Consider the following 26,348-nt stretch of genomic DNA (forward strand, 5'->3'; position numbering starts at 1 on the left):
AATCCTGCCACCACAATTCAAAAACCCAGGTGTTGCTATACCCATAACAGCCTAGCTTTCTTTCTTGCAAATTTCCAATGAACATAAAGAATGAACAGGAAGGACAGAATGTCCTAGTTTAGGTTTTAAAGGGCAATTTAGCCAGGATTTCAGAGTCCAGTATAAGTTTTAAAAGTCCGTTTTTGGAAGTAATTGTATTAAAGCCTTTTGGGAAAGAAAGGCCAAGGAATTTCATAAAGTAAAGCCTCACAGAGACGTTTTGAAGTAAAAGCATCTTAAGAAAGTATTCAAAAACCATCGGTAATCCATCAAGCATCGGGTACCATATTTATGTTCCTGGAAACCATCAAGCTTATGTGCCCCAAAAGAGTCAAATAAATAAATAGTTATTGTTTCATCAAAAAAAATCACATTTTGGGGGTTGGTACAAAATACTAATGGAGCTTTCTTGTTTGACAATACCATGTTCCTTCAGCAAAGGAGTCTCCAAAGCTTTATCAAGTGGAGCGGCAGTTGAGGAACTTATCAGGCATGGCTATAAAAGTTAATTGAATCAAAATCCTATTTCGGCAGCATGGACTCTAATGAGGTAATAGATTCTGCAGGGTGAGCTCTTCTATTTTCCATTAAGAATCCATGCATTGTTAAAGTAATTTGCAATTGTTTTCTCTACAACAAGAGTATGCAAACTGAGGGCCATGGCTTTTTTTGTGATCATTAGGGCCCCAAGGGGTCAAATTGGACAGGAAATGGAAGTGAGCAGGAAATGAATTCTTCCTTTCAAATTTGCTCCAGAATTTCCTCAAATGCAGCTAAATGGAGATGAGAGTTTGGAGTGCATTTCCACCACATGTGGAAGCTCTTTGGGTCACCCAGGAGTCAAAAACAATTTTTTTAAATTTCTCCAAACGCCCCCCCCCCCATGGCCTTCAAGCAGAGGCTGGATGGTCATCTGTCGGGGGTGCTTTGAATGTGATTTCCTGCTTCTTGGCAGGGGGTTGGACTGGATGGCCTGTGAGGTCTCTTCCAACTCTATTATTCTATGAGCCTATGATTCTATGATTCTACTAGAGTGAGGGGTGCATTTCCATCACATTTTGTATCCCCTCAGTCCAATTTAGGTCCAGGAAGAGCCTTTATTGAAACAGGAAATGATTTCTAGTCACTTCCTGTTATTATAAAACGATTGTTCTGGCCCGAAAACATAGAGAAAATGGCCTCATACACCCTTTGCCCCCTGAGGGCAAAAAAATTTGTTGTTGTTGTTGTTGATGATGATGATAACAATGATAATGATGATGTTGACTGCAGGAGCAGGTAGAGTGGAGAGATGTTCCAATGCAAAGGCACCTATTGGGATGGCCACACATACAAACCTGAAATTCGTGTAGGTCTTCAGCCATGATGCATAGTAAAGCCAGTTCTTTTTAATACAGTTTAAAGGCCAATGTATTGCACCTGGTATTTTGAGCAGTCTCTCATCCAAGAACTAACCAAGCTGACCTTGTTTAGCTTTCAATACAAAGAAAAGGATAGAAGTTATACGAGGAGGCATCTGATTAAGAGGAAAACAAGAAATTAAAACTCACTTCTTTATAGTGCATAGTATTTAGCAGAGGTGAGATGGAGACTTGTGGGGAAATGAAACAACCCCAAGGACAGCTTGCTTATTATCAAGCTTGAATACCTAGGATGTGATTTAGTGGTGAGGTCCACTGAAATCACTGGATTAAGAACTCAGTGTCTCAATCTGTCTATGTAGGATTTCACAGACTCTTACACCTGTGGCTTCTTGTGTGTATTTCTGAGAAACAGTATTTCTCCAATCTGTCAGCTCTGAAACTAAGAAACCACAAAACTTCCTCACTGCTATTTGAAGGCCAGTTGCAGGAGCTCAGTAGAGACACTTGCTCCTTGCAACGAAAGGAAGTCTATTCGTCTTCATAATGAGACCCATTCAGTGGCTGGCTGTTGGATTCTTCCTGCTTCTTGGTAAGTTTCATAGAATTCATTTAGCCTTTAGAGGAATGTGACATGCTGAATGAGACAAAATGTAGCCTGCATGAATATGAGGGTTTTCCCCAGGAATTAATGTATAGTACTTCTCTCCACTGAGGTTCCATTTAGTAAATATGATAGACGAACAGCTTTGGAAAGTTTTGTCTTTTCATTACATATCCTTGAATCCTGCAGACAACATGGCCAGTGACAAGAGTCACTGGGGGATTCTGAAATTTGTAATCCAAAAGAGTAACCCATAAAAGCTCTGATAATATCTGATTGATATTCTTTCCATTTATGTTCAGTCATGCATCAGAAAATCGGGTATTGTCATGTTTGTTGGCTGACCATTTGTTTGTTGGCTGGCCATTTGTTCCCACAGTGAACATCAAGATGTAATTCTTTTCATATTTAAAGTATTCTGTTCTGTGATGAAGGTTGTCTTTGAATCTTTTCTTCTTTTCCTCTGAAATTGCTTCAAATTTTGTCTGTATTCTTTAAAAAGCTTCAATAATTCAAATGAATGGATGACTCCCCCCTTAAAATTGCTTTTTAATATTCAGATTCCCCCTGTCCACGTTAACTTTAGAAGGATATAAATGCAAACTGGTACAAAATAAATTGCATTGGGATTTGCAGGTTTCAAGTTCTGCAGAATTTTGTTATCTGTATTGCTTTGGTTATAAACTACACACAAAGTCAACAAATAATAATATAATGAAAAAGTGTAAATTTTTAAACAACCATTAAACTGAACTGATGTGTAAATTCTGTTCTGTGATTTCTGAATGTTAAATAGTCATCTATTACCATTGTATTTTTGGAATTTGTTCACACCATAGGACAAATTTCTGCTTTATTATAGTTAGGTTGACTAACTGCTGATATTTTATGGTTTGTTCATAGATTTCTGCACAGGACAAAGGATGGTGTCCATTCAGAAGGGCCGTCTCTATCGAGCAAAGGGCTACCATATCACCATCTGGTGTAATGTTAGTGGGTATCAAGGACAACTTCAGCAGGATTTCCAATGGTCCATTTATAAGCCATCTGCTCCAGAGCTGGAACTGAAGATTATCGGCACTCATGACCAGTTTTCCCCATATGCTGTCTATGATCAGCGTGTCATAAGTAGGGAAATTTACATTGAAAGGCTCCAAGGAGACTCCATTCTGTTACACCTCACAGACCTCAAGGATCAGGATGCTGGCGAATACCAATGCTACACACCTAACACAGACAGTAAATACTGGGGGACTTACAGTGCTAAAATGAACCTCTCAGGTATGATAGAATTTATTTATTTATTTATTTCAATCATTTATACCCCGCCCTTCTCACCTGAGGAGACTCAGGGCGGCTTACAAGTGGCAATTGATGCAGTTACACTGATATACATGTTACCTTTCCCATCAATTTCCTAGTGAGTCTTTTCCAATTCAGTGCTCTCTAGATGTGTTTCTCTAAACGTCTTAGTATTCCCATTCCCATTCAAGTGAGGACCAAATTTTCCCAACCTCCTTTCAGGAAACCTGGACACTGGAGGCACCACATCCAATATTTTCAGGCTCTAGTATTTTCCTTCATCCATTCCCATCCACTGCAGTTGAGCCCAAGTAACCATTTCCTCTCCAAATTGGCCAATAGCCAATGTATAGCTGTGTGCATGTGGTTCCCTGTCCTCCCAATAACTGTGTCAGGAGGATTCCCTTCTGCTGTTGCTTGCTAGTTTGAAGAGGAAGAGGAGAGAAGATGATTCAGACTATGGTCTCAGCTTAGTTGGGAAGGAATGTACTTCCTAATGGAATGAACCTGCCTTTTTCTTCCTATAGGAGTTCAGTGCAACCAGATCTTCATGGTCTGAGTTGCCTCCTCACTCTCTCCTCTCACACTGGTCATCAACAATGCCAGAGACCTGACCGCTTCCTGGTAGTGACTAGCCCTCTGCCCCTAATACCACCAAAAAAAAAAAACAATTTAGGTATGCATAAGTCACTAACTGTGGAAAATGGAAGGAAAAAGAAGAGGGGCTGACCAAGGGCAAGATGGATGGATGTTATCCTTGAAGTGATTGGCTTGACCTTATTTATTTATTTATTTATTTATTTATTTATTTATTTATTTATTAGACTGGTATACCGCCACTCCCAGTTTGGCTCAGAGCAGTTTACAGAAATAGATTAAAACAATACAATTAGCTTGAAAATAACAATAAAAACAAAAACAACAATAAAACAACAATAAAACAACAACCTTGAAGGAGCTGGGGGTGGTGATGGCCGACAGGGAGCTCTGGCATGGGCTAATCCATGAGGTTATGAAGAGTCAGAAGCGACCGAATGAATAAACAACAAGTCACTAACAGGATGCTAGCCTTTGTCTGTTCTTTTCTTTCAGTCATTCCAGACACACTTTCTGCCACCATGAAGATGCGGTCTCTCAGCAGAGATCAAGGAGATTCATTAGAGCTCACTTGTGAAGTATCCACAGCAACAACTATACACACCCACCTCTCTGTTGCCTGGTACATCTTTAAAAAAGAAGGAGATGGAACAGCCCAGAAGATCATTTCTCTGTCCAGGGATTTTGTCTTGCTTCCAGGACCATCCTATCAGCAGAGGTTTTCTTCTGGAGATGTCAGGCTAGACAAAACTGGGAGCAAGGAATATAAACTATCGATTGCAAACATACAACCCTCAGACCAGGGAGAGGTGTACTGTGAAGGGGTAGAGTGGGTTCAAGATCCTGATGAAACATGGAAAGATATTGCCCGGAAACAGACAGACCGAATATCCCTGACTGTCAGAAGCCTAGGTAAGATCTCTAGGTTTCAATAGTTAAAGGTGCCATCCGTTTTAAAAGAAGCTAGTGTTGCTTGGGGATCTGGGAAAGCCACTGCACACGCTTCTCACAAATATAAATTAACTGGATTCTCCAAGCCTTCTAAACAGCTCTGAAAAGCTCAAGAGGATTTAAAATGCAAGTTAAGTTAAGTTAATTCACAGCTAAAGACCATTTTGTCCCTAGATGTAGTGGTAAGAAGTAGTAGCCTTTACATCAAGGCTGAGCAACCTAAGAGACTAGGGAGCTTCAATAGTGTCCCCAGGAGTCCTTGAAAGGGTACACCCCTCTCCATTTTTCAGAAATCCATAATTCCCTAAATACCACCTAGGTAATGTATGGGGCATTTTTGCCATGTTCTGGGGCCAAGAGAGACCTTTTTAGCAACAGTAATTTTCTGCCCACTTTTTTTGTTTTTTTAAAGTATCTCCTGGGCCTACTATGGTCCTAAGGAGATCAAAATTATGCAAAAGTATGATCCATGTCCCACAGAGGGCATTTGAGAGTAATTTGAGGCAAAATATTTGACCCTGAGCCCTGGGATTGAGGTGTGTGTATGTGTGCAAAAAAGCTGGCTCACATTATTTTGGTGCCTAAAGCAGAGCAGGAAATTCCTCTCCACCCCAATTCAAGATTTATAGCACTAAAGCCAACCAAATTATTTAAGACCATGATGTCAAAAATTGCCTCAGTTCCAGGAACCTAAAAATGCAATAGTAACAAAGAGAATAATTCATACATTTGCTGTATTTTCTTGGTACTCCAGATATGCTACCTGAAGTGCTCCCTTATTCTGCTTATTCTGCATATTCTGGCTTAACCTTGAGGGTTTGCTCCTTTTTAAAGCCAAATATCCCGCACTACTGTTTACACAAATTAAAGATTTTGAATGGATTTAATACATGTTTTTAAAATGGCTGGTATCATATTCAATATTTATATGATCATTAGCTGGACTTACACTCTTGTAACTTTGGGAATTTGTATTTATGATTGTTAACAGCTGAATGTGACCCCAAAACTTATACCCTTGAAAAGGAGTCACCCCATTCAAAGGATTGCTGAAATACTAGATGAAGGAGCTGGAAAATGATGAGCGCAGATCAATCATTGTAAGGGGGAATATTGAGAGAAGCTGTTGTGTGAGGGATATCTCCAACTGCCTATCTATCTCAGTGTGCCCCTTGAGTGGGAGAGTGCTACAACCATGATTCTCCAGCTCACTGATCTGTATTACCCCGGAGATAGAGGTGTGTGTGATATTTGTTCCATTTGTTTCATTTGGGTATTTGTTTCGTACCATCCATTCGGATGGCACGAAATGAAAGAGCCTATTTTCAGATGAAACAAAAGGTGAAACAAAAGGTGAAACGAAAGAGAAAGTTGCACGGTTTCTGTTTTTTTGTTTGGTTTTTGGGCTGCATGGTTTCTTCACACGGCCCAGTGAGTTCTTCCACACGTCAGAGAAGGAGGAGAGGATATTTGGGGCTTTTGACCAATCAGAAGCCAAGGAAACTATGATGTTGCCAGGGTATTTAATGGAGCCACCGCCCCCACGGCGCCCATTGTGGGCGCGTCCTTTGCTGGTGCTGGCTAGCTGCCTGGCTTGCTCCTGCTCGCTCAGCTCACTCAGCAGCTCAATAATGTGGTGGCTTTCCACAAGAGAGTTCCATTCTAAATTAAACAGTGTATTTTATAAATGCAATGCACATGATCTGTACAAGAGCAATGCTTTTTAACCTCACTTTTGGATCCGAATGGCACAGTTCCATATTGTTCAGATATAAGAGATTCAGCAAATATTTGTGAATGGTAAACGTTTGTTCAGGATTTCTGCTCTGAATTATTGATGAACCAACATCCAGGGCCCTGGATAATTTATGTGCAGTAAGCAATTAGGTTGGCTCTAGTGATGATTAGCTGCATCATCTAGGACTTTTGATGCACAAAGAGAAACCTCTGAATTTCATAGATATTGGGGAAAGAAATCTACTTTCCCTTTCAAGATGTTGGAGAGTCACGTTTTCAATGGGGAACTGTTTCAGCAGTCTACATGTTGACCATTCTTCCTCCTTCTCTTCCCCTTTTGACTGTGGAAAGAGATATTATTTGATATTGTTGATGCAGAAAACTCTTTAAAGAAATACTGTTTAAGCTCTCAAACTCATAAGAGCCAGTGTAGAAACTGTAGATAGGATCAATTCATTCATCATTCCTGTACTTATTTGTTTTTAGCCAGTTAACAGAATATGTTCATTCTTTATTTTCACTTACCTACCCCATTCACTTAGGTTAAGGTAAAGGTTTTCCCTTGACATTACGTCTAGTTGTGTCCGACTCTAGGGGTTGGTGCTCATCTCCATCTCTAAGGCAAAGAGCTGGCATTGTCCGTAGACACCTCCAAGATCATGTGGCCAGCATGACTGCATGGAGCACTGTTACCTTCCCGCCAGAGCTCTGCCAATTGATCTACTCACATTTGCATGCTAGGTAGGCAGAAGCTGGGGCTAACAGCGGGAGCTCACCCCGCTCCTCGGATTTGAACCACCAATCACCAGGATATGACTACATGGTAGAAATTTATTTACCACATTTACAATAAGTTGATATTAATGTTATATTTACAAGCTGCACACAATGTAAGTCACGTGTTTAATCAATGTGCTTAACCAGCAAAACTTTCAAACTATACAATCACAGATCTATAATTGCACTTTAATTGCTGTGATGGTATCCTATGGAGTCCTGAGATTGGCAGTTTAGGAGGGACATCTGGAATCATCAGCCAGAAAGTTATAGAGCAGTGGTTCCCAATCTTGGTCCTCCAGATCTTTGGGATCTTTGGGACAGCTTGACTGTCAGGAATTTTGGGGACTGAATTCCGAAAACACCTGGAGGATCAATGATTGGGAATCAATGCATCCTCTTACATTCCCCAGGATTGCAAAGGATGCTGCCCTGTTAAAGCGGAATAACAGTGCAATGTGAAAGGGCCCCAGACAGTTCTTTTCTAGAGAATAAAATGTAGTCCTTTCTCATTCAGAATATATTAATGCCCTCAAAGTTCCAGTAGACAAATTTGGTTGGCTAGGAGTTGATTTTCCTAGGAAGGCAACCAGTGGGTAATAAGGCTTGGTGAACAAGTGTTGAAGCAGATTTTTTTGAGAGAGCATTCCAACATGCATTCTAGAGCCCACATACTGGCAAAGTGAGCTGATGGGGTTTCTGAAACAGGGAAGACTCCCACAGGGAGTTACAGAACACCAGCATCAGTATAAATGTGAAACCAAGAGGTCAGTCATGACATAACATGGGGAAACGGGATACTTAAGCTAGAGATCTGTTACCTTTGTCATCTGTCAGGGGTACTTGGTGCTTTTCCTGCATGGCAGGGGGTTGGACTAGATGGCCCATGTGGTCTCTTCCAACTTTATAATTCTATGATTCTAAATGGAAAACCCAAACTCAACAGTAGCTCAAACAGGTGGACTGAAGCTTTTTTTAGTGTGTGTTAATAAAAAAGCAAAAGTGTTAGATTTAAACTGACAGAAATTCAGTTTTTTAACCTAAACATCTTTATAACTATCATCTCCACCCACATACCCTCACCCCCCAAAAAGACTATGTGAGAAAGACGTGCAAATGAAACACATTTTAGATTAATATGGTAGAAAAGAACAAAAAAAAAAGACAGTTTTAAGACATGGGGGAGAATCTATGCTGAATCTATGCAAGAAAGATTGTGGGCTTGGCAGTTAGGGTGCAGAGCCTGTAAAAGTTACTTTTAGGACTACACTTTTCAGAATCTCCAGCCAGCATAGCCAGGGGCTCTGATAAGAAAGGAAGTAAAACTGCCAAGCTGTTTCTATTCTGCAAGATAGCCATATATACTCACTTCCCTGCCCGCCCAATCTATTTTGCATGAGATATGTAGTGCAATGTTGGGAAGGAACTCCAGTTAAGAAGATCTTCATTTTATGGTGTATTGCAGACACCAAAATTACTGGAACAAAAAGAAAAAAATATTAGAAATATTAATTCAGGCAATAGTGTCCAAGACTCCTGAAATAATGAAGCCAACCCCCCACCCCCCGAAGACCTGGAGAAGGCCTCTTTTGACGTTATAGGAAACGGACCATCGTATGTATATATGGTAGCACCCTTGTCCTAAGATTTTTTTCCTGTTTAGTTTGAGAACTGAAGCCCCTGTTGGCACAATGGATTAAACCCTTGTGCTGGCAGGACTGCTGACCGAAAGGTTGGCAGTTCAAATCTGGGGAGCAGGGTGAGCTCCTGTCTGTTAGCTCTAGCTCCCCATGCAGGGACATGAGAGAAGCCTCCCACTGGATGGTAAAGCTTTCAACATCCGGGCATCCCCTGGGCAATGTCCTTGCAGATGGCCAATTCTCTCACACCAGAAGCAACTTGCAGTTTCTTAAGTCTCTCCTGACACGAAAAAAAATTGAGAACTAGAAAAGATGGGTCAAATCATGAGATGTCAGGCTGTGAGATCTGTGAACTCACTCCCAAATGTCAAGTTCTTTACCTCTTTCTGTACTTCCTTCTTCTGTGCTGTCTCTGGAAAAACGAAGAAATTGTTTGAGGGAAGCCTCACTTCCGATAGTAAGAACATATTTCCTGTTGTTGGTGTCACAATTTTTTAAGTAATCCAAGTTCCTGTTTATCAGTGGTTGCTAGGAAAATATATGCACTCCCTGTTTCAGATCTGAAAAATTACCATCTGTCCCCTTCTCCAGTGTTAGTTACACAGTGGGAATAGGCTGAGGTCACCACTACTCCATATAGTCACTGGGAGAGGCTTCATTCTTCATCTTTATTGGCTCTTAGTTAAGGATTTCATTCCAATGACTTCTTAAATTATTTTCCATCTATACATCTTTGTTCTATAATTTCTAGCCCAATAGAAATGTGCCGGCAGGATGTGCCCAAACATCAGGAAGAACTTCCTCATTGTGAGGGCTGTTCGGCAGTGGAACTCTCTCCCCTGGACTGTGGTGGAGGCTCCTTCTTTGGAGGCCTTTAAACAGAGGCTGGATGGCCATCTGTCGGGGGTGCTTTGAATGCGATTTCCTGCTTCTTGGCAGGGGGTTGGACTGGATGGCCCATGAGGTCTCTTCCAACTCTACTATTCTATGATTCTATATTTGTGTGTCTTTCTAAACATCTTCTCATCTGTAAGGTTTTGTGTGTGTGTCTTGTATTCTGGAAATTGTGGTATAGTTGCTTGGGTCATGGATTAGGACTCTAGAAGACCAAATCCAGTTATGAAATTCCACAAGGTGACTTTTGGCAAGTCTCACTTTCTTGGCCTAATAGAAAATATAAATACTAGAAATTATTCTTCTTGCAATATTTCAAAGTATAGCTCCCAATTTTTTTTTCAAGGCCACTCCCCACAGAATGTGTTGTGGCAGTCCAGTCTGATTGTGACTAAGGTATATCTAACTGTAAACTATGTACTTTGCCGTGGAAGAGCACCTGATATACACTTGTAAATGTTCATGTCATCATGATGCTGTGGCAGTAGGACAGATTTTTATGCTGTGATGTTTTGAGTTTGGTAAGTAACATTTCTGTTTATCAAATAGAAGAATTTTGGATGAATTACCTATTTCAATTCAGCTTATTGTTCTTATTTATTTATCATTTCATTTTCCTCTAATGATCCTTATCAAAGAAATCCTGGAAAGAACTGAGAGAGAGCAATTAACCCAAGGTAACCCAGTGAGCTTTACCTCTGAATGAGAATCTGAACTCTGCTTTTTCTTATAGTAATTGAATACTTAAATGACGACTCCATACTGGTCCTCGCTGTCCAGCATATCAAACCATTATGGTATTGCATGTACATCATATCTTCTTAATTTTTCATTAGGAACTGTACAACCACTGCATGTCAGTGAAAACTCCAAGACCTAGATAATAGATTGTGTTTAAATGCTAATATATTATCTATGTTTTCTCTTCTTTTCTTTTAATTTAGATCAACCTACCTACATACCACCCTTGTTTACAGAAAGCCATATGCAATTGTTTCTGTCAACCAATCATGAACAAACCACAGAAGGTTCAGCATTAGTCTTCCACTGTAATGGGACCACAACTGAGAAATCACTGTCTGTGACCTGGTGGCGTATTGAGAAAAATGGAGATCCTCCATTGTTCATAGCCAGCTTGGATCAGGATGGCACGCTAAAGATAGGCCATTCCTACTTTGAACGCAGTGTTAATGGTGAACTCAGATTAGAGAAGCTGGGGCCTTCCATATTTACCTTGACCATCTATAAGTCTTCAGCTACCCAGGACACAGGGCTTTATCGTTGTGAAGTGGCAGAGTTGTCTAAGGGAAAGAGCTGGAGTCAAGAGATCGCAACAAAAGTTGAGCCACTAGGTAAATGAACCTATTTCTTTTCCATATTATCATGCCTAGTGGTTCTGGCTAATTTATTTTTCCCAGCATTGCACCTTTTAGTTCTTCCCCTAAGGTACAACATTTTGGGAAAGGGATATGGTTCATTAGTAGAGCACTTGCTTTTCAGCTCAGTTTGTGTCATTAAAAAGGTTAAATGATATGAAAAACTTCTGCTTCACAACCTGTGAGGGACTATTACCATTCAAGGTAGGCAGTGTTAGGCTAGATGAACGAATGGTCTGTCACAGCATTGGGTAACAGACTTGGAATTTTTACTTTTTTATCTGGTAACTCCCAGAATCACAAATTTACAACAACAAAAAAACCCTTTTCCAAGCTTTGACTGTAAAGTTACCTTCAAGGTTCTTGCATGCTCATTCCAGGTGTTATGTAGGAGCAGACAACCACAGTCACAAGACAGATAGTGTGTTGCAGATTTATATAAACGACTCTTTGTACATCATCCTTGCCTTCTTGAATGAGCTCTGCCTAAGATGAGATATTTTTGGATGGGCCAAAGGCAACGCTTTTGTGATGTCTGACTCAGCTGACTCAGAAACAATTCAGGTCAGCAAGCATCTATTCAACAGAATGAGAATAATGTGACAGGATAATATGTGGTCTTTATGATATCTGTCCCTGTCTGTGCTGTGGGGATTGAGTTTTCAGGCAAAGAAAAATCAACAATAGCTTCAAAGGATACAGAGCATTTTTCATTAATATAGATTCTGATAGCAACTACACTCTGGTAAATTACTTCAGGGTTACAGCAGATTACTGTCTGGCTTCAAGTCATTTCAGAATTATGGCAAACTAAACACAGGGGTTTCTGGACAGAGAGTGTGTTACTCACCCAGTGGGTTTTCATGGCCCCATGAAAAACTGAACCCTGTCTCCAGAGTTGTAGTCCAATGCTCAAACACATGGGTGTAAAGCAAATTACTATACTGTTAATGGTAGGCTTTTTATTTGAGGAATAATAAATCAGTGGTTAGGAACTGAATTGATTAGTGGTTAGAACATCTACCAGAACTAACCCAGATCCATGTCCAGACTTCATTTATCATTTGCCCTTTCTGTGAACTGAGAGACACATGGAGCAATCTCTTTCTATATAAAGACACACAGTGAGTAACGGGAGAAGCATTGAGTTGCATGCTGAATTTGCACAACATCTGCCATCTCAACTGGGATGACGATAGGCAGGTGAAGGGCTCAAGTAGTGAAAGAAGCAAAGCTGACAGGACTCCTTGAGGCTATTGCTCATGCTCATAGCATAATGGTTCTTCCAACCTCTCCTGATCTTTGAAGGGTGTGGGCCATCAGGGAAGAAGGGTCTTGTTTGAGGTGGTTGTGGGGAAAGTTCTATATCCCTGTTTTAGGTAAATAATATTTATTTGAAATACACATTACATTTAGTTCATTGCATGTATCAATTTAAATAAATATGGTTTTTAAATGTTTCAGTAAGGTAATCAAGATTTTTCATGGGTGGAAAAATGTGGTGATGCCTTCAGAGATTTTCTCATGTTAATGCACAGTGCTCATCATTTTATTCACCTTAACAGGGTTGAATTTAAATGCTGAGCTGAGCAGCAGAAAACCAAATGTAAAGCTTTATGAAGATTTTGAACTGTTCTGCATAGTGTCTGGAAACAGCATCACCAGCCAAGTGCCGGTGTCCATCACGTGGCAATTCAAAGACAGCTCTGGTATGACTGGCTATCAGCAAGTGGTCAAAGTCACTGCAGGAGGCAACGTTGAGTGGGGTTCATTTGCCCCTCATTTGAGCCTCCAGAAGAAAGCAAAGATTACCAAATCCTCCTCTGTATCCCAGCTCTTAATCCACAGTGCAACATGGCAGGACGCAGGGATGTATAGGTGTGAAATAGAAATCTGGGAAAACTCAGGACCAGCCAGAAGTTCAGCTATGGCACCGCATGCTGTGATACCCTCGAATCCTATTGAGATAAAAGTTATTCCTCCAGGTAGGTGTTTACAAACCACTTCCTTAGTCTACAGGTTCACAACTTGAGAGATGTCGTGGCAAATGGAAACTTTATTTCTTTCCTCTCCCAGTGATCCCAAGCAGCTTTTCCTTCACTCTGGCAAATGTGTGCAGGATTGCTTGGTTGGGCAGGCATAGAATTGTTCAGATAATTATGAAAGCAAAGCCTTTCTCTCCCTACTGCTATGTGCAGGCATTCATAGAGAGACATGTGTTAAAGCCCCAAACACCGCCACTGACACAAACAGGTAGCCCTCAGGACTAAAAGTGTTGTGTATTTTTTGAAAGACTTTTGAATCTTTCATCTGCTACATGACATTTCTTTTTCAATTGTCTGTTTAAATGTCTAACCAATCTCATTCCAAACTGCACTGGATGAAAGAACAGGTTGGGTCATGGAATACTCAGATTTGTTTCCCTCTTCTATTTTAGGGAAATTTACCATTTCTTACTGAGTTTGTGTCCTAAGACAATTTTCTAAGAAATAAGCACCCCTAGGCTCAAGACCACTGACTCTGATGGAAGTATGTGTACTAGGATCTCAGGTGTAAAGTTGCTGAGAATGTGGATTAATTTATTGGTAGAAAGCCAATTTAAATGAAATAATTATGACCAGCCCTCCAATTTAAAAAGTTGCACCAAACAACATCTGCAGAACCTTATAAATGACTGGGCAAATCTTCAGAAAGAGGAGATCCACATCAATGGTATCCATACTGCATATGATTCACTATGTGTCACAGGTAAATGGTTCCTAAATCTTTAAAGCACGGAGTGACTGTTTTACCTTTCCATAGCTTGGAAACATGCCTTTTTGGCTGACCCCTATTTTATTTATTTATTTATTTATTTATTTATTTATATTTATACAACATGGCCACTGGGAGTTAGTCCAAAAAAGTAATATGTCCAAGCTTTCAATTTTTATCTTCTCAGATGATTGCCTGAGTATGAAAAAAGTAAGCCACTTTGAGACAACTTGAGAAGGTTATAAAAGAAAGGTGTCATCTATTTTCCCTTTCAAAAATTCCTTTTTAAAAAATATGAATGAAGCAGAGAATTCCCACAATAAAAGCTTTATCTAGAAGCACCCAGAGAAGGTAATTTATGTAGCCGTATTACTATAGTGCCTATGAAACTGTGTAATTGTGATCTATATGTGCATTTGCTGAGATATAATCAATGAAGATCTCCCACAGAAGTTTAAGCAATGGATCTGTAAATCAGAATTCTCACAGAAGATGATTTTTAATACTTTATTTATATACCACCCTTCTCTCTTAGGGGACTCAAAGCGGATTACAGCATTTACATACATAGGCAAACATTCAATGCCTTTACAGTCATATGCAATGAGGACACACAAACAGAGGCAATGGCTTCTCCTTTTATTTCTGGCTTATCATGCTCACCTCTGGCTCTGGGGAGGTGCTTTTCTCCATTTTTAAGCTGAGAAGCTTGAGTTGTCACCTCCTGGTTGTGTGGCCGGCAAGATTGCTTGCCGCATCTCATTGCCTTTTCCTGCCGAAGTGGTACCTATTTATCTACTCACATTTGTGTGTTTTTGAACTGCTAGATTGGCAGGAGCTGGAGCTGACAGACAGGAGCTCACCCCATCTCATGGATTCAAACTGCCAACCTTTAGGTCAGCAGTTCATCAGCACAAGGGTTTAACCCATTGTGCTGTTCATTTTAAAAATCATATTCAGATGGTTCTTTCTTGTGTGAATGCGCTTTCAAATTATTTGTCTATTTACAATGACCCCATTAATTTTTCATAAGGTTTTCTTTGGCAAGGAATACTCAGAAGTGGCTTTGCCAGTTCCTGCTATAATACAACCCACAGCACCAGCACTTTCCCATCCAAATACTAACCAGAGCTGGCCCTGCTTTGTGTTCAAGATCAGACAGTACCTGAGCCCTACTCCTTGCCATTAGAGACTATAAATCCAAATCCCTGCTTTGAATGCCATTCAAAATGCTCCAGATAGATGCTTGTAGACTATTTGTTGCTAAAATCCGAAAGACAGCATGGTGAGATGCAGTCCTGGGATGAGCATTTCATGTATAATTTCATATATAATCCTGTAGACATCTGAAGAATTTTAAGAGATAGATAGGTATAAATAATGCATCTGGGAATGAGGGGATGAAAACTAAACGTACAGCACTAACGTAGAAAATCAGCTACCAAACTTTAGATCAAAAGACCTGTTGTTCAGAAGCATAACTGAGATATGACTTTTACTGTTTTTTTTCCTCCAATTTGTTTAGCAGGCCACATATTCTACAGGGCTCACAGAACCCCACTGATCCCCTAGTACTTTGCATAGAGAGGCAGAGTAGAATAATTACATTAGAGGAGGGCCTTATAGGCTATCTGCAAACTCCAGCACAGTATCTAGAAAGATCGTAATGTTTTCACACATACATTACATATCCTCACCATGGATCCTTTGCTGCCCATCTTCTGTGGTAGAGATATATCCCAAGCCTTGCCCTGTTTTTCCTTGTCTCTTTTCTCCCTCACAGTAGAATATAGTATCAAGATTGAGTAAGAAATAGTACCACACTATTCTGCTCTGTCAGACCTCACCTGGAATACTGTATCCAGTTCTGGACATCATAATTTAATAAGGATATTGACATGCAGAAATATATCCAGGGAAGAGTGACTAATATAATGAAATGATTGAATCCATGGTCTATAGGAAATGGCTTAGGAAAGATAAGCATACAGGCAGTCTCCAAGCTATACACAAGTTTGGTTCTGTAGGTTTTTCTTAAATTGAATTTGTATGTAAGTTGAAACGGATGCATTTTTCAAGTGTAACTACAGCCAAATATACTTTAGCTTTGGATGTGGTGGTTTGTTTGTTTGTTTGTTTTTTGCTGTCTGTGTCCCTGTTCAGAAGATTTCGCCTCACTTTCTGTCCCTGTGATAACTGGATTTTGAAAAATTTGGCTTGTTGTGGAAACAAGGATTGGTGATAAAGCTTCAGTCAAGACATCTTTTCTCCATATTAAGGACCTCATCACATGGGCTGCCAGAATTGGCATGCATCATGGCAAATCCAGAAACCTTGATCGGGGAGCATGGGGAACCCATCGCCTCCCGCCCCACATAACTTGGCTCAAGAGGAAGCTGATCTCATGGGGGAGCATTGATAGTTAGGTTCCCCCCCCGCCATTGCCTCTTGTGCAACACAGGAAGCCTCCCGACTCAGCTCTAGATGACCCACAGACCCCTGACAGAAGTTACTGTGTGTTGTTTCATGGGAGCCGGCAGGCTCCGTGGATAATCTGGGGCTCAACCAGTATATGCTGCTGGAAAAAGCCCCTTCTGATGAGGTCAGAACTCTTTCAGGAATTCTTCCTAGGGATAGATTTTACTCACTTCCTGTTGTCTCACCCCCATTCTTAACTACGAGTCATTTGTAAGTTGAGTGTTTGTAACTTGGGGACTGCCTGTATTTAGTTTGGAGAAGAGATAGTTAAGAGGGGACATGGTAGCCATATTTAAATATTTGAAAGAATAGCATATTGAAAATGGACTTCTTCTTCTTCTTATTATTATTATTATTACTATTATTATTATTATTACCATATATACTCAAGATTATTGGGGTTAGGGTCCAAAAGTCCAAAAGAAGGAAAGCTATGCAAGCTGCATCAACAGCCTAGTTTTAAAATTAGTCATACTACATTCTCTGTCTCAGACATTTGCATGCATTTTCATTTAAGCTACAATTCACATCCCTCCTGCCCCAAATACAGAAAGCACTTGCAAGTGCATTAGGACCATTAGATTAATCTGACTGTATGTATGGTTATTTGATCCCAATGAAAACCTGCAGCAATGCATGACAAAAGGGACAGAGATAAAACAGATGCATTATTCCCACCTCAACTTTCTTTAGAAAACTTGCTTGCCAAGAATATGCAATAACCAAACCCAATGGGGGAAACTGAAAGCAGTTTGCAAAGTATCTGACCAATGCTCTGCAAAGGAAGACGTGTTCTGGGTATTTTTGAAATGACTAATACTGGAAGGTTTTCACCCATGGTGGTTAGACAATGGTTTTTGCAGAGATGCACATTGGCAGTCTGCGGATATAATTTGAAGCAGCTGCTGGGTTCTTTTGCATACTTCAATTGCTGCCACCGAGAGAAGAGACTGCACTGTCAGCAGCCTGGTTCAAAGCAAGAGAGGCAACTTGGAGATTGTGCTCAGTTAATTAAATTGAAGTGGGGTTTGATTTCTCCTTTCATGTCATCTCTCTTTAGCAAGGCCACTGTGGGTGACAGAAAACTTAAAAGCAATAACATTGGTTTATTTAGTGAGATTAGCTTTGGGAAGACTGTCACTGCTTTTATAATGGACATTTCCCAATGGAAATCAAGTACCGCCAGCCCTCCACATTCACTGCGGATAGAGGCTCAGTACCCTCATGAAAGTGAAAAACTGTAAATAAAGGAACTGCTATTTTTTTAACCCAAGAGATGATCTCTTTAGGAATTTCTATGTCTTCCAGAATGACCCTATGGACAACTTTCACTGGAAGCTGACCAGAAAATCACATTGGAAGACTAGAGATTCCTAGAGAGGTGCTCTCTCTAAAAATCTTCAGGCCTCTCAGTATGACTGGAGGAAGTTGACCCGAGATTTATAGTGGAGATGACTAGAAAGAGCATTTTAAATAAAATTTGTGAGTAATATAATCCATAAAAGTCAAAACCGCAAATATGGAGGGATGTCTGGTTTGGAGTCTAATAAGAGTCATGGCAGAGAACATGAAAGTTCTCCAAGAAGATATATCATTGCAGTTGTTTCTCTGAATCCCTTCGGAAAACTCGCAGAGCATCAGATAGGAATAGAAAGAAGCCATTCAGATGGTATTTTGGTATTTGCTAAAGAAAAATCTGCACTATCTATATGAGGAAATCTGGGCTCAAAGATCTGACGATCTTAGAGCCCAGGTGATACAGTCCTTCCAACTGCCTGGACCTGGGGCATATTGGGAAAGGAGCAATCCATGAAAACCAGAAATTTTCCGTTGTCATCTATTGAAAAGACCAACAGCCAAATATCACTTTCCTTGTTTATGTTTTTGGCAATGTCTCCTAAACCCTCCAGTAGAAATGTAAAGGGAAGGATGAGGGCCTAGAATCAGGACTTGTGAGGAAGGGGAAACATGCATGAGGATACACAGAGGGAGAAAAAACTGCAGATAACACTAAGGACATTATCCCACACAGTCTCCCCCCTAATGAAACAAGGGAGAGGGGGGGGGGAGAGAAAAGGAATAATAATCTTCTGAGCTAAGAAAGATGAAAAACACATGAGATGGGATCTGTCAGATTCACCCACAGTCGGTGAAGCAGATTCACCCTAGCGGTCTTCCATAATCCATCCCCCTACTTCAGGAGATCGGTCCTTTGCTTTCTCTTGATTCTGACCTTTCAAAGTTGCACTGCCGTAAGGTCCACAAAGACTGTTCTCGTAATGCAGCCTTTCTCATAGCCTTCCTCGATATGTTCAGTCAGATGAAGAATTTGACCTGTACAGTTTTTCCCTGGTCTGAAACCTGCTTATTGTGCAATAAGCTTGGGTTCGATAACAGGTCCTAGTCGATTTAATAGCATCCTCTCATAGACTTTATATAGATGACATAAGAGGGAGATTGGTCGATAGTTCCTGGCATTGGAGGCATCTTTACCAGGTTTTAAGATGGCAATTATCTTAGTTTTCCTCCATGCTCTGGGAATCTGTTTGTGTGCCAGGCATTGATTGTAGAATTTCAAAAGCCAGTTTTCAGCTTTGGGCCCCAAGTGTTTGATTTGCTCCATCATCAGGTCATCTAGGCCAGGTGCTTTACCAGTCTTACATCGCTTGATGGCTTCTCTGAGTTCTTTCAGGTTTAGAGGAGAAGACAACTGGTGGGTTTCAAGTTCTGGCACCCTGTTGATTTTCATCTTTATTCTGCTGCAGTTGGTTTTCCCATTCTGAATTAGCTGGTGAGCTATCTGATCTGGTGTCACGTTCGCGTGTCCAGGGTTGACCAGAGGGTCACTATCCAGGCGTCTCAGCAATTGCCAGGCTTTTCGGCTACTCTTGGACAAGTCCAGGTTCTCAAGCAGCTCTATCCAACGGTCTTTCTTAGCATTAGCTAAGGCTGTAGATAGTTTTTGGCCTGCTTTTACAGTCCCATCACTGTATGGGTTCTCTTGAAATAATCTGAGATATTCTTGTAGCTGATTTAGTGATTCTTCGTTTAGGCCTGGTAGGTAGCTTGTGCGACAGCCTCTAGGGATTGAGAGCCTCGAGGATCTTTTCACAGCTTCTACGAACAGGTCATAATTTTCTATAGAAGGTTCTATGTCAGAAATAGCAGCTTCCAAGGTCTCTGTAAACTTTGTCCAGTTAGCTTTATTGAAGTTATATCTTCTGCGGAATGGGACACTTTTCGGTCTTACAGATGCATATGCTACGCAGCATATTGGTCTGTGTTGTGTGTTAGGTATTGGGTTTAATATCCTTTTGGTGCATTGGTGGCTTATGCTTTCCTTTACAAAAATCAGATCAGGGTTATAACCACGCTTCCATCGGCCGCTATTAAATGATGGTGGTAATTTACTGTCATGAAGGAGGCTCATTCTACTATTGTCGGCCCACGTTAGAACTGCTTCGCCATTTCTATCATCTTCGTCATAGCCCCAGACACAGCTGTGGCTATTGAAATCTCCCACAACAAAATGGGCTTCATGATTGTGGCAATTGGTTGGGGGCGTAAAATAGAAATCAGCCCCAGGTGGTTTATAGAGTGATGATACGGTGCAACTATCAAGTTCCACAGATAAGATTTCAATGTTGTTCACTTCTGTGAGGGAAGTTGCAGAGATTGCTACACCAGATCGTACAAAAATGGCACTGCCATATTGTCTGTGAGGTCGTTCCACTGCCAGCTGCATTCCAAGAATTTTTGGTCTTTTCATTGTAATGTCTGTGTGTTTCCTGTATACATAGGATGTCACACGAGATGTCCTCAGACATTTTGGCTAATAGTTCTTCCTTAGCAAGTGACAAACCTTCTATATTAATAGACATAATCGTTAGCAATGGTCTTGATAAAGACCTTTGGTATTCATCCATTCATCCAATGCTTTTGGGGTGGAAAGATCGGCCGCTTACAAGAAACGTTGCCCAGGGGACGCCCGACTGAATTCACTCAATCTTCGGGGAGGCTCTTTCCGTGTCCCCCGCAATGTGTGATGAGAACTGAGAAATGATACGATTTGCTTTCTAAGCCAATGGGACATAACACCACAGTATTGTGATGCCCTCCCTCCCTCATGGAATAAGGTCCTAATTTCAGATCTTGGGACTTCTTCCTTTTCATCCAGTCACTAAGCTTATCTGCTTCACTGCAGGGGCATAAAGTTTTGGGACACCTTAAATAATAATTTTATTTTGCATAAGCCTTTGTATATGTAGACATCTGATGGTTTTGTATCTTAACATGGCAAATTACTAGCTTTGCTTTGAGTATGTTTGGCAGGAGTAACATTTTATGTACATGTAATTTTGTGATTTGAGGTTGTTATATTGTTACTGCTAAAGCTAAGCAGAGTAAGGTATGATTAGTATTTGAAAAGGGAACTGTCAAATTCCAGGTGCTGTAGGCTATACAAGTATAATTCAGTTAACGAAATAGATATGTTCTTGGGATTACCTCTTTAACAGAAAATTCAGTCTAGGAAAGCAGAATGACATAGAAATAATTGGGCTAGACGAGCGCAACTCAAAAAAAGAAGAGTCATTCAATGTATTTCAGTAGACTTTTTATTCGGAGCTAACAACAAACACATGTGAAATAAGATTAGCTCTCTCTGTGTGCACACAAATCTCCAAATTGCCTGTCAACTAAAGGTAACCACATTAATTTCATAGGATTTTCTTAGGCAAGGGATACTCAGAGATGGTTTGCCAGTTTCTGCCTCTGTAATATAACATACAGCATCTGGTATTTGCTGGTGGTCTTCCATCCAAGTATTAACCAGGGCTGACCCTGCTTAGCTTTCAACATCAGATAGGATCCGATACCTTTAGGGAATGTAGGTTTGGGTCAGCTTTGCATAATCAAAATAAACTGGACAAAAAGCCTCTGCATATTTTGAACCTTTAAAGTATCTTCCAAAATGCACCCAGAGGTTATAGCCTCAACTTTTCTTATGATCTCCATTTTGGTGGACAGACTTATAGATCTAGAGTTTTGGAGTTGTAGTTAACTTACATTCAGAGAGCACTGTCGACTCAAACAATTATGGATCTGGACCAAACTTGGCACTAATACTCAATATGCCCAAATGTGAACACTGGTGGAGTTTGGGGGAAATAGACCTTGACATTTGGGAATTGTAGTTGCTTGGAATTATGGTTCACCTACAATCAAAGAGCCCCTTGAACCCCACCAATGATAGGATTGGGCCAAGCTTCTCACACACAACCCCTATGACCAACAGAAAATACTGGAGGAACTTGGGAGGAATTGACAGTGATTTAGTGGAGATGTAATTCACCTACCTCTGGAGAGCACTGTGAACCCAAACAACAATGGATCTGGACCAAATTTGGCACAAATACCTATGTGTTTTCTGATGGTCTTTGGGAACCCCTCTAGCACCCCCCTCACAACCCCCCCCCCCCCGGGGTCCCGACCCCCAGATTGAAAAGTGCTGGATTATAATCTTTTGTCTTCCTTTCCTACTTGTTCCTTTGTCAGCCACCAAAACAAAAGCATTATGTGCAGATACTGTTGGTTGTTTAAGTAACTTCTGTATTTTCTAACAGAGAAAGGAACTGGCCAGGACTGAACTGTCCACTGTCTTCCCATCTGCTCTTGAAGAGGAAGGACCTCCTGCGATGTGAATCTCTTCCATCCTTTTCTCTTTTAGGTTCAATAATGTATTTCTTCAACAAATGTTCCTTCTGTTGAGAATTCTAAAATTATTTTTCTGCATACAATTTAGGTATTTCAAACTCATCATCCCAAGATGAGCACCTTCACTTGTCACTGGACAAAACACAGGTCTTTCTCTCAAATAATAATCTCTCAACACCATAACAGTCTAATATTTTCATTATCAAGGACATAATAGTGTTTTTCCAGAGTGCACAATCACTTTATCAGTATTTTCCCCAAGGAAGGAATAACAGACATTTCCAAAATGTGCTGCTCTTTTTATTTCGTGAATATATGCACTTCAAAAATGATGTTCTACTTTTGGTTCCCATCTCTACATTTCCCCCTTCCTGTTTTAATAACGACACCAAGAATATTAGCTATTCATTTCTCTCTTTGCTTCTTAATCTAGAAAGCAAGTTAATCACCTACACCAGTGAAAAATCTCTGGACGTCTTTAGCAATGAAGATATAACAATTGATTGCAAAATCATATCATTGACGAAGAAGAATTCTACATTAGAAATTACATGGTATTTTCTGCCATTGTATCCCAAGAATGCAGCTCCACTGATGATTTTGAGGACCAGTTACAATCACATATCAGAATATGGTGAAGCGTTCAATTCTCCTCGACAGAAATCCAAATTTCATAGCAAAAAGATTTCCAACCATTTGTATCAACTGCTCATTCTGTCAGCAGATAATGATGTCCCGGGTAAATATTATTGTGAAGTAAATGAATGGATCTGGGTAATAGATGCTGGCTGGCATAGCCTCGGGAAAATGGGATCTGGTCAAACCACAGTGTATTTCAAGCTTTCAGGTAAGCAAATTATTTTATTATATACAGTTGAGTCTCGCTTATCCAACCTTTGCTTATCCAACGTCCTGTATTATCCAACATCCTGTATTATCCAACGCAATCTGCCTCCCACCCAGATCCACAGTTGTTTCTCTAGGCAGCAATGCACAGTGGGCCAACATGGCCAACAACAACACAAGTGCAGCCATACTCCCAAGCAAGTGGCAGACTTGTTGTAAAACATGTTTTGGTGCTTAATTTGTAAAATCAATAACATAATTTGATGTTTAATAGCCTTTTCCTTAATCCCTCCTTATTATCCAACATTTTTGCTTATCTAATGTTCTGCCGGCCCATTTATGTTAGATAAGAGAGACTCTACTGTATATGTCATTAAGTCATTCCATAGTCCACTTTTAACATACATAATGCCTAAGTCATGTCTAAGTGCAAAGGATTTACTGACAATGGAGAACATGGAGTTACTTCAACTATAAAAAATGCCCTTGCCTACAGTCAAATTAAAAATGAAAATCTGGACAAAGAAAAAACCTTTTTTCATTTGCAATGGATATGATGTTTTTAATGTATGTTTTATATGTGTGTATTATTTTAAATTAATGTATTTAAAAGAATATTTTAATAGGTGTTGCATCCACTTCAAAGCATGAGGACAAACATGAACATGTGCTTGGACTGTATAATATTTAGCGAGGACACACACACATCAGTAATTATACAATTACCTTTTAAAATTTAACAGTTACATTTGGCAATCATTGTTGTTACTCCTGACTGTGTAGAGCTAATCTATCAATAGGATTTATCTATGTGTTGCTCACCATTCAACAGTTCAATAGATTTACTCTAGCCAACAGAAAGCCAGCCACTCTGAGTGCTATTTTGGGAGACACATGGGGCACATTAGGCCAATCTGGATGACTCCCAAATCAAATAAGATTAGAATTATAGAGTTGGAAGTGGGCTCATGGGCCATGAGGCCAACTCCCCATTAAATGAAGGGAATCCAGCTAGTGCATGTAGCTCCGTAGCCTTTTATTGGAAGATATTCAGAGAAAGAGACTCCTTCATGTCTCTAGGTAATTGGTTCTATTGTCAAACCGCTCTTACTGTCAAGTTCTTTCTCATGTTCAATTGAAAGCTACTTTCCTGTAACTTAAAACCATGAGAACCGATCCTTCCCTCTGGGGCAGCAGAGAACAAACCTGCACCCTCCTCCCTGTGACAGCCCTTTTGATCTTTAAAGAGAGCAATCATGTCACCCCTCAGTTGTCACTTCACCAGGCCTACTCTCTTTACTAAACTTTGTGAAGGTGAAAGAAGAGACAGACTGACTGAGAATAAGAAGGAAATTAATTAGAGAAATCTGTGAAGACACATTTCCTCTTGCACTGTTTTCTGTCTCAAAATACCTCTTTCAAAAACAGCATCTCTCTAAATATTTATTTATTTATTTATTTACCTTATTTCTACCCCACCTTTCTCTACCCCTAAGGGGTCTCAAGGTGGCTTACATATGGCAACCATTAGATGCTTTGAAAAACATACAATGACTTAAAATCAATTAAAATTTAAAATTAATACATATTAAACATTTAAAACCAGTTACATTCATTATTAAAATCGCAGCATCCGAAAATCATAGTCCAAGGCCATTCTGTCTTCGAATTGTACATAATTCCAGGTCTATTATTGCACTGTACTAATTACTGAAAGCCTGATCCCAGAGCCATGTTTCTACTTTCCTTCTGAAGGCTAGCAGGGAGGGGGCAGATCTGATGTCGCTGGGGAGCGAGCTCCACAGCAGAGGGGCCACCACTGACAAGGCCCTGTCTTTCATTCCCGTCAGCCTCCCCAGATTATCTTAATCTTCAAGCTGACTCATAGGGGAAGATACATTCGAACAAGTAAACTGGACCAGAACCATTTAGGGCTTTATAGGCCAAAGCCTATAATAAACATCAGCTAATCAAAGATAACACAGATGCTAGTCATACATCCTTTCCTGATGGTAAGAGCTTTCGAGAGAGAGAGAGAGGAATATGCTATATGGTGAAGTTTTCTTCTTTGGTTTTTTTTAAAAAAAACAGAGGCTGGATGGCCACCTGTCAGGAGTGAATTGATTGTATATTCTTGTATGGCAGAAGGTTGGGTTGAATGGCCTCACCTTCTTCCAGGCTGAATTGATGCTTTTAGAGATGGACTACCAAGGCCTTCAGCTGGGCCATGTAGGCAGGGAGAGAGAACCGGCTGCTGAGCTGCATTAACTCCTGCAATTGGTACATTTGAAATATGGTGCTACATACATACCTACATATTTTGGGGCCCTGGCACCAAATGGAGTGTTTTTTTGTTTTTTTTTAAAATGCAAACCTTTTTCAGATTTATCAAGCCATATAGGAACCTTCCTGGAACATATATGCATACAAACATACATACATACTTTCACTTATATATAGATAGACATTACATTATATATACACATACTGCACAATTATGTACTGGTTAGGGAAACTGCTATGTAATGACTAAGGTATTGCAGGCTTTTGAAAAGAGACAGTTAAATTGTGGGCTGCTATGATCCATTCGTTTGGGTGTTTCAGAGGTATAAGGCTAGATCTACACTGCCATATAATCCAGATTATCCAAGCAGATAATCTGGATTTTATATGTCAGTGTAGATGGAGCTGAAGTTTCATGCTTTGAACCTAAATGTCAGATAAGTAGGACAAATGCATTATATAACACAAGCACCACAATACCATTATTATCTTCAAATGAATTCTCCCCATCAATTGTATTTGAGTTTTTATGCCACTTGGGAGTCCCTGTCTCAATGACATCATCCTGCCTCAATGGCAGATATCTTCAGCATGTCATTACATTCATTTTTCTTAAAAATAACTTTACAGACTCTATTCATAGAAGACTTGCATAATGTATAGTTGATTCCTTAGGTGTCAGTTTGTTCATATGCAGCTCAAGAGATAAAAGAAATGCCAACTTGTTTACTGTGCAGTATTATTGGCCATCTATCTCTTGTAATAAACTCAGTGTCCCCATGCTTGGAGAAATTTACACAAAATGGGTCCATTCAGAAACATGAGTATGCACACAGAAAACCCAGATTTTCAGATAATTCCCCTGCATATTTGGAGAAAATAAAAATAAAACAAAACTACTTATTCTAGTTCCAGTATGGACTGAACTTGTTCAGTGGCAGAAGTCAAAGGATGCTGAGTATTTGCTTGAAAAAATGCTGGAACGGTAGGGGAG

General features: G+C 40.1%; 1 protein-coding gene across 1 annotated transcript in view; it reads left to right on the plus strand.

Annotated features, from left to right (window-relative positions):
- Positions 1–1,230: 1,230 nt before the first annotated feature.
- cd101 (CD101 molecule) overlaps positions 1,231–26,348 on the plus strand; it is a 29,344-nt gene continuing 4,226 nt past the window's right edge. The window contains exons 1-6 of the mRNA XM_003219111.4: positions 1,231–1,992; positions 2,908–3,285; positions 4,399–4,815; positions 10,847–11,254; positions 12,844–13,263; positions 22,659–23,072. Coding sequence (XP_003219159.3) covers positions 1,947–1,992; positions 2,908–3,285; positions 4,399–4,815; positions 10,847–11,254; positions 12,844–13,263; positions 22,659–23,072 — 2,083 coding nt within the window. The 5' untranslated portion in view covers positions 1,231–1,946. The remainder of the gene's footprint in view (positions 1,993–2,907; positions 3,286–4,398; positions 4,816–10,846; positions 11,255–12,843; positions 13,264–22,658; positions 23,073–26,348) is intronic.

Source organism: Anolis carolinensis, chromosome 3 (genome assembly GCF_035594765.1).
Source record: "Anolis carolinensis isolate JA03-04 chromosome 3, rAnoCar3.1.pri, whole genome shotgun sequence".
NCBI classification, from domain to species: Eukaryota; Metazoa; Chordata; class Lepidosauria; order Squamata; family Dactyloidae; genus Anolis; species Anolis carolinensis.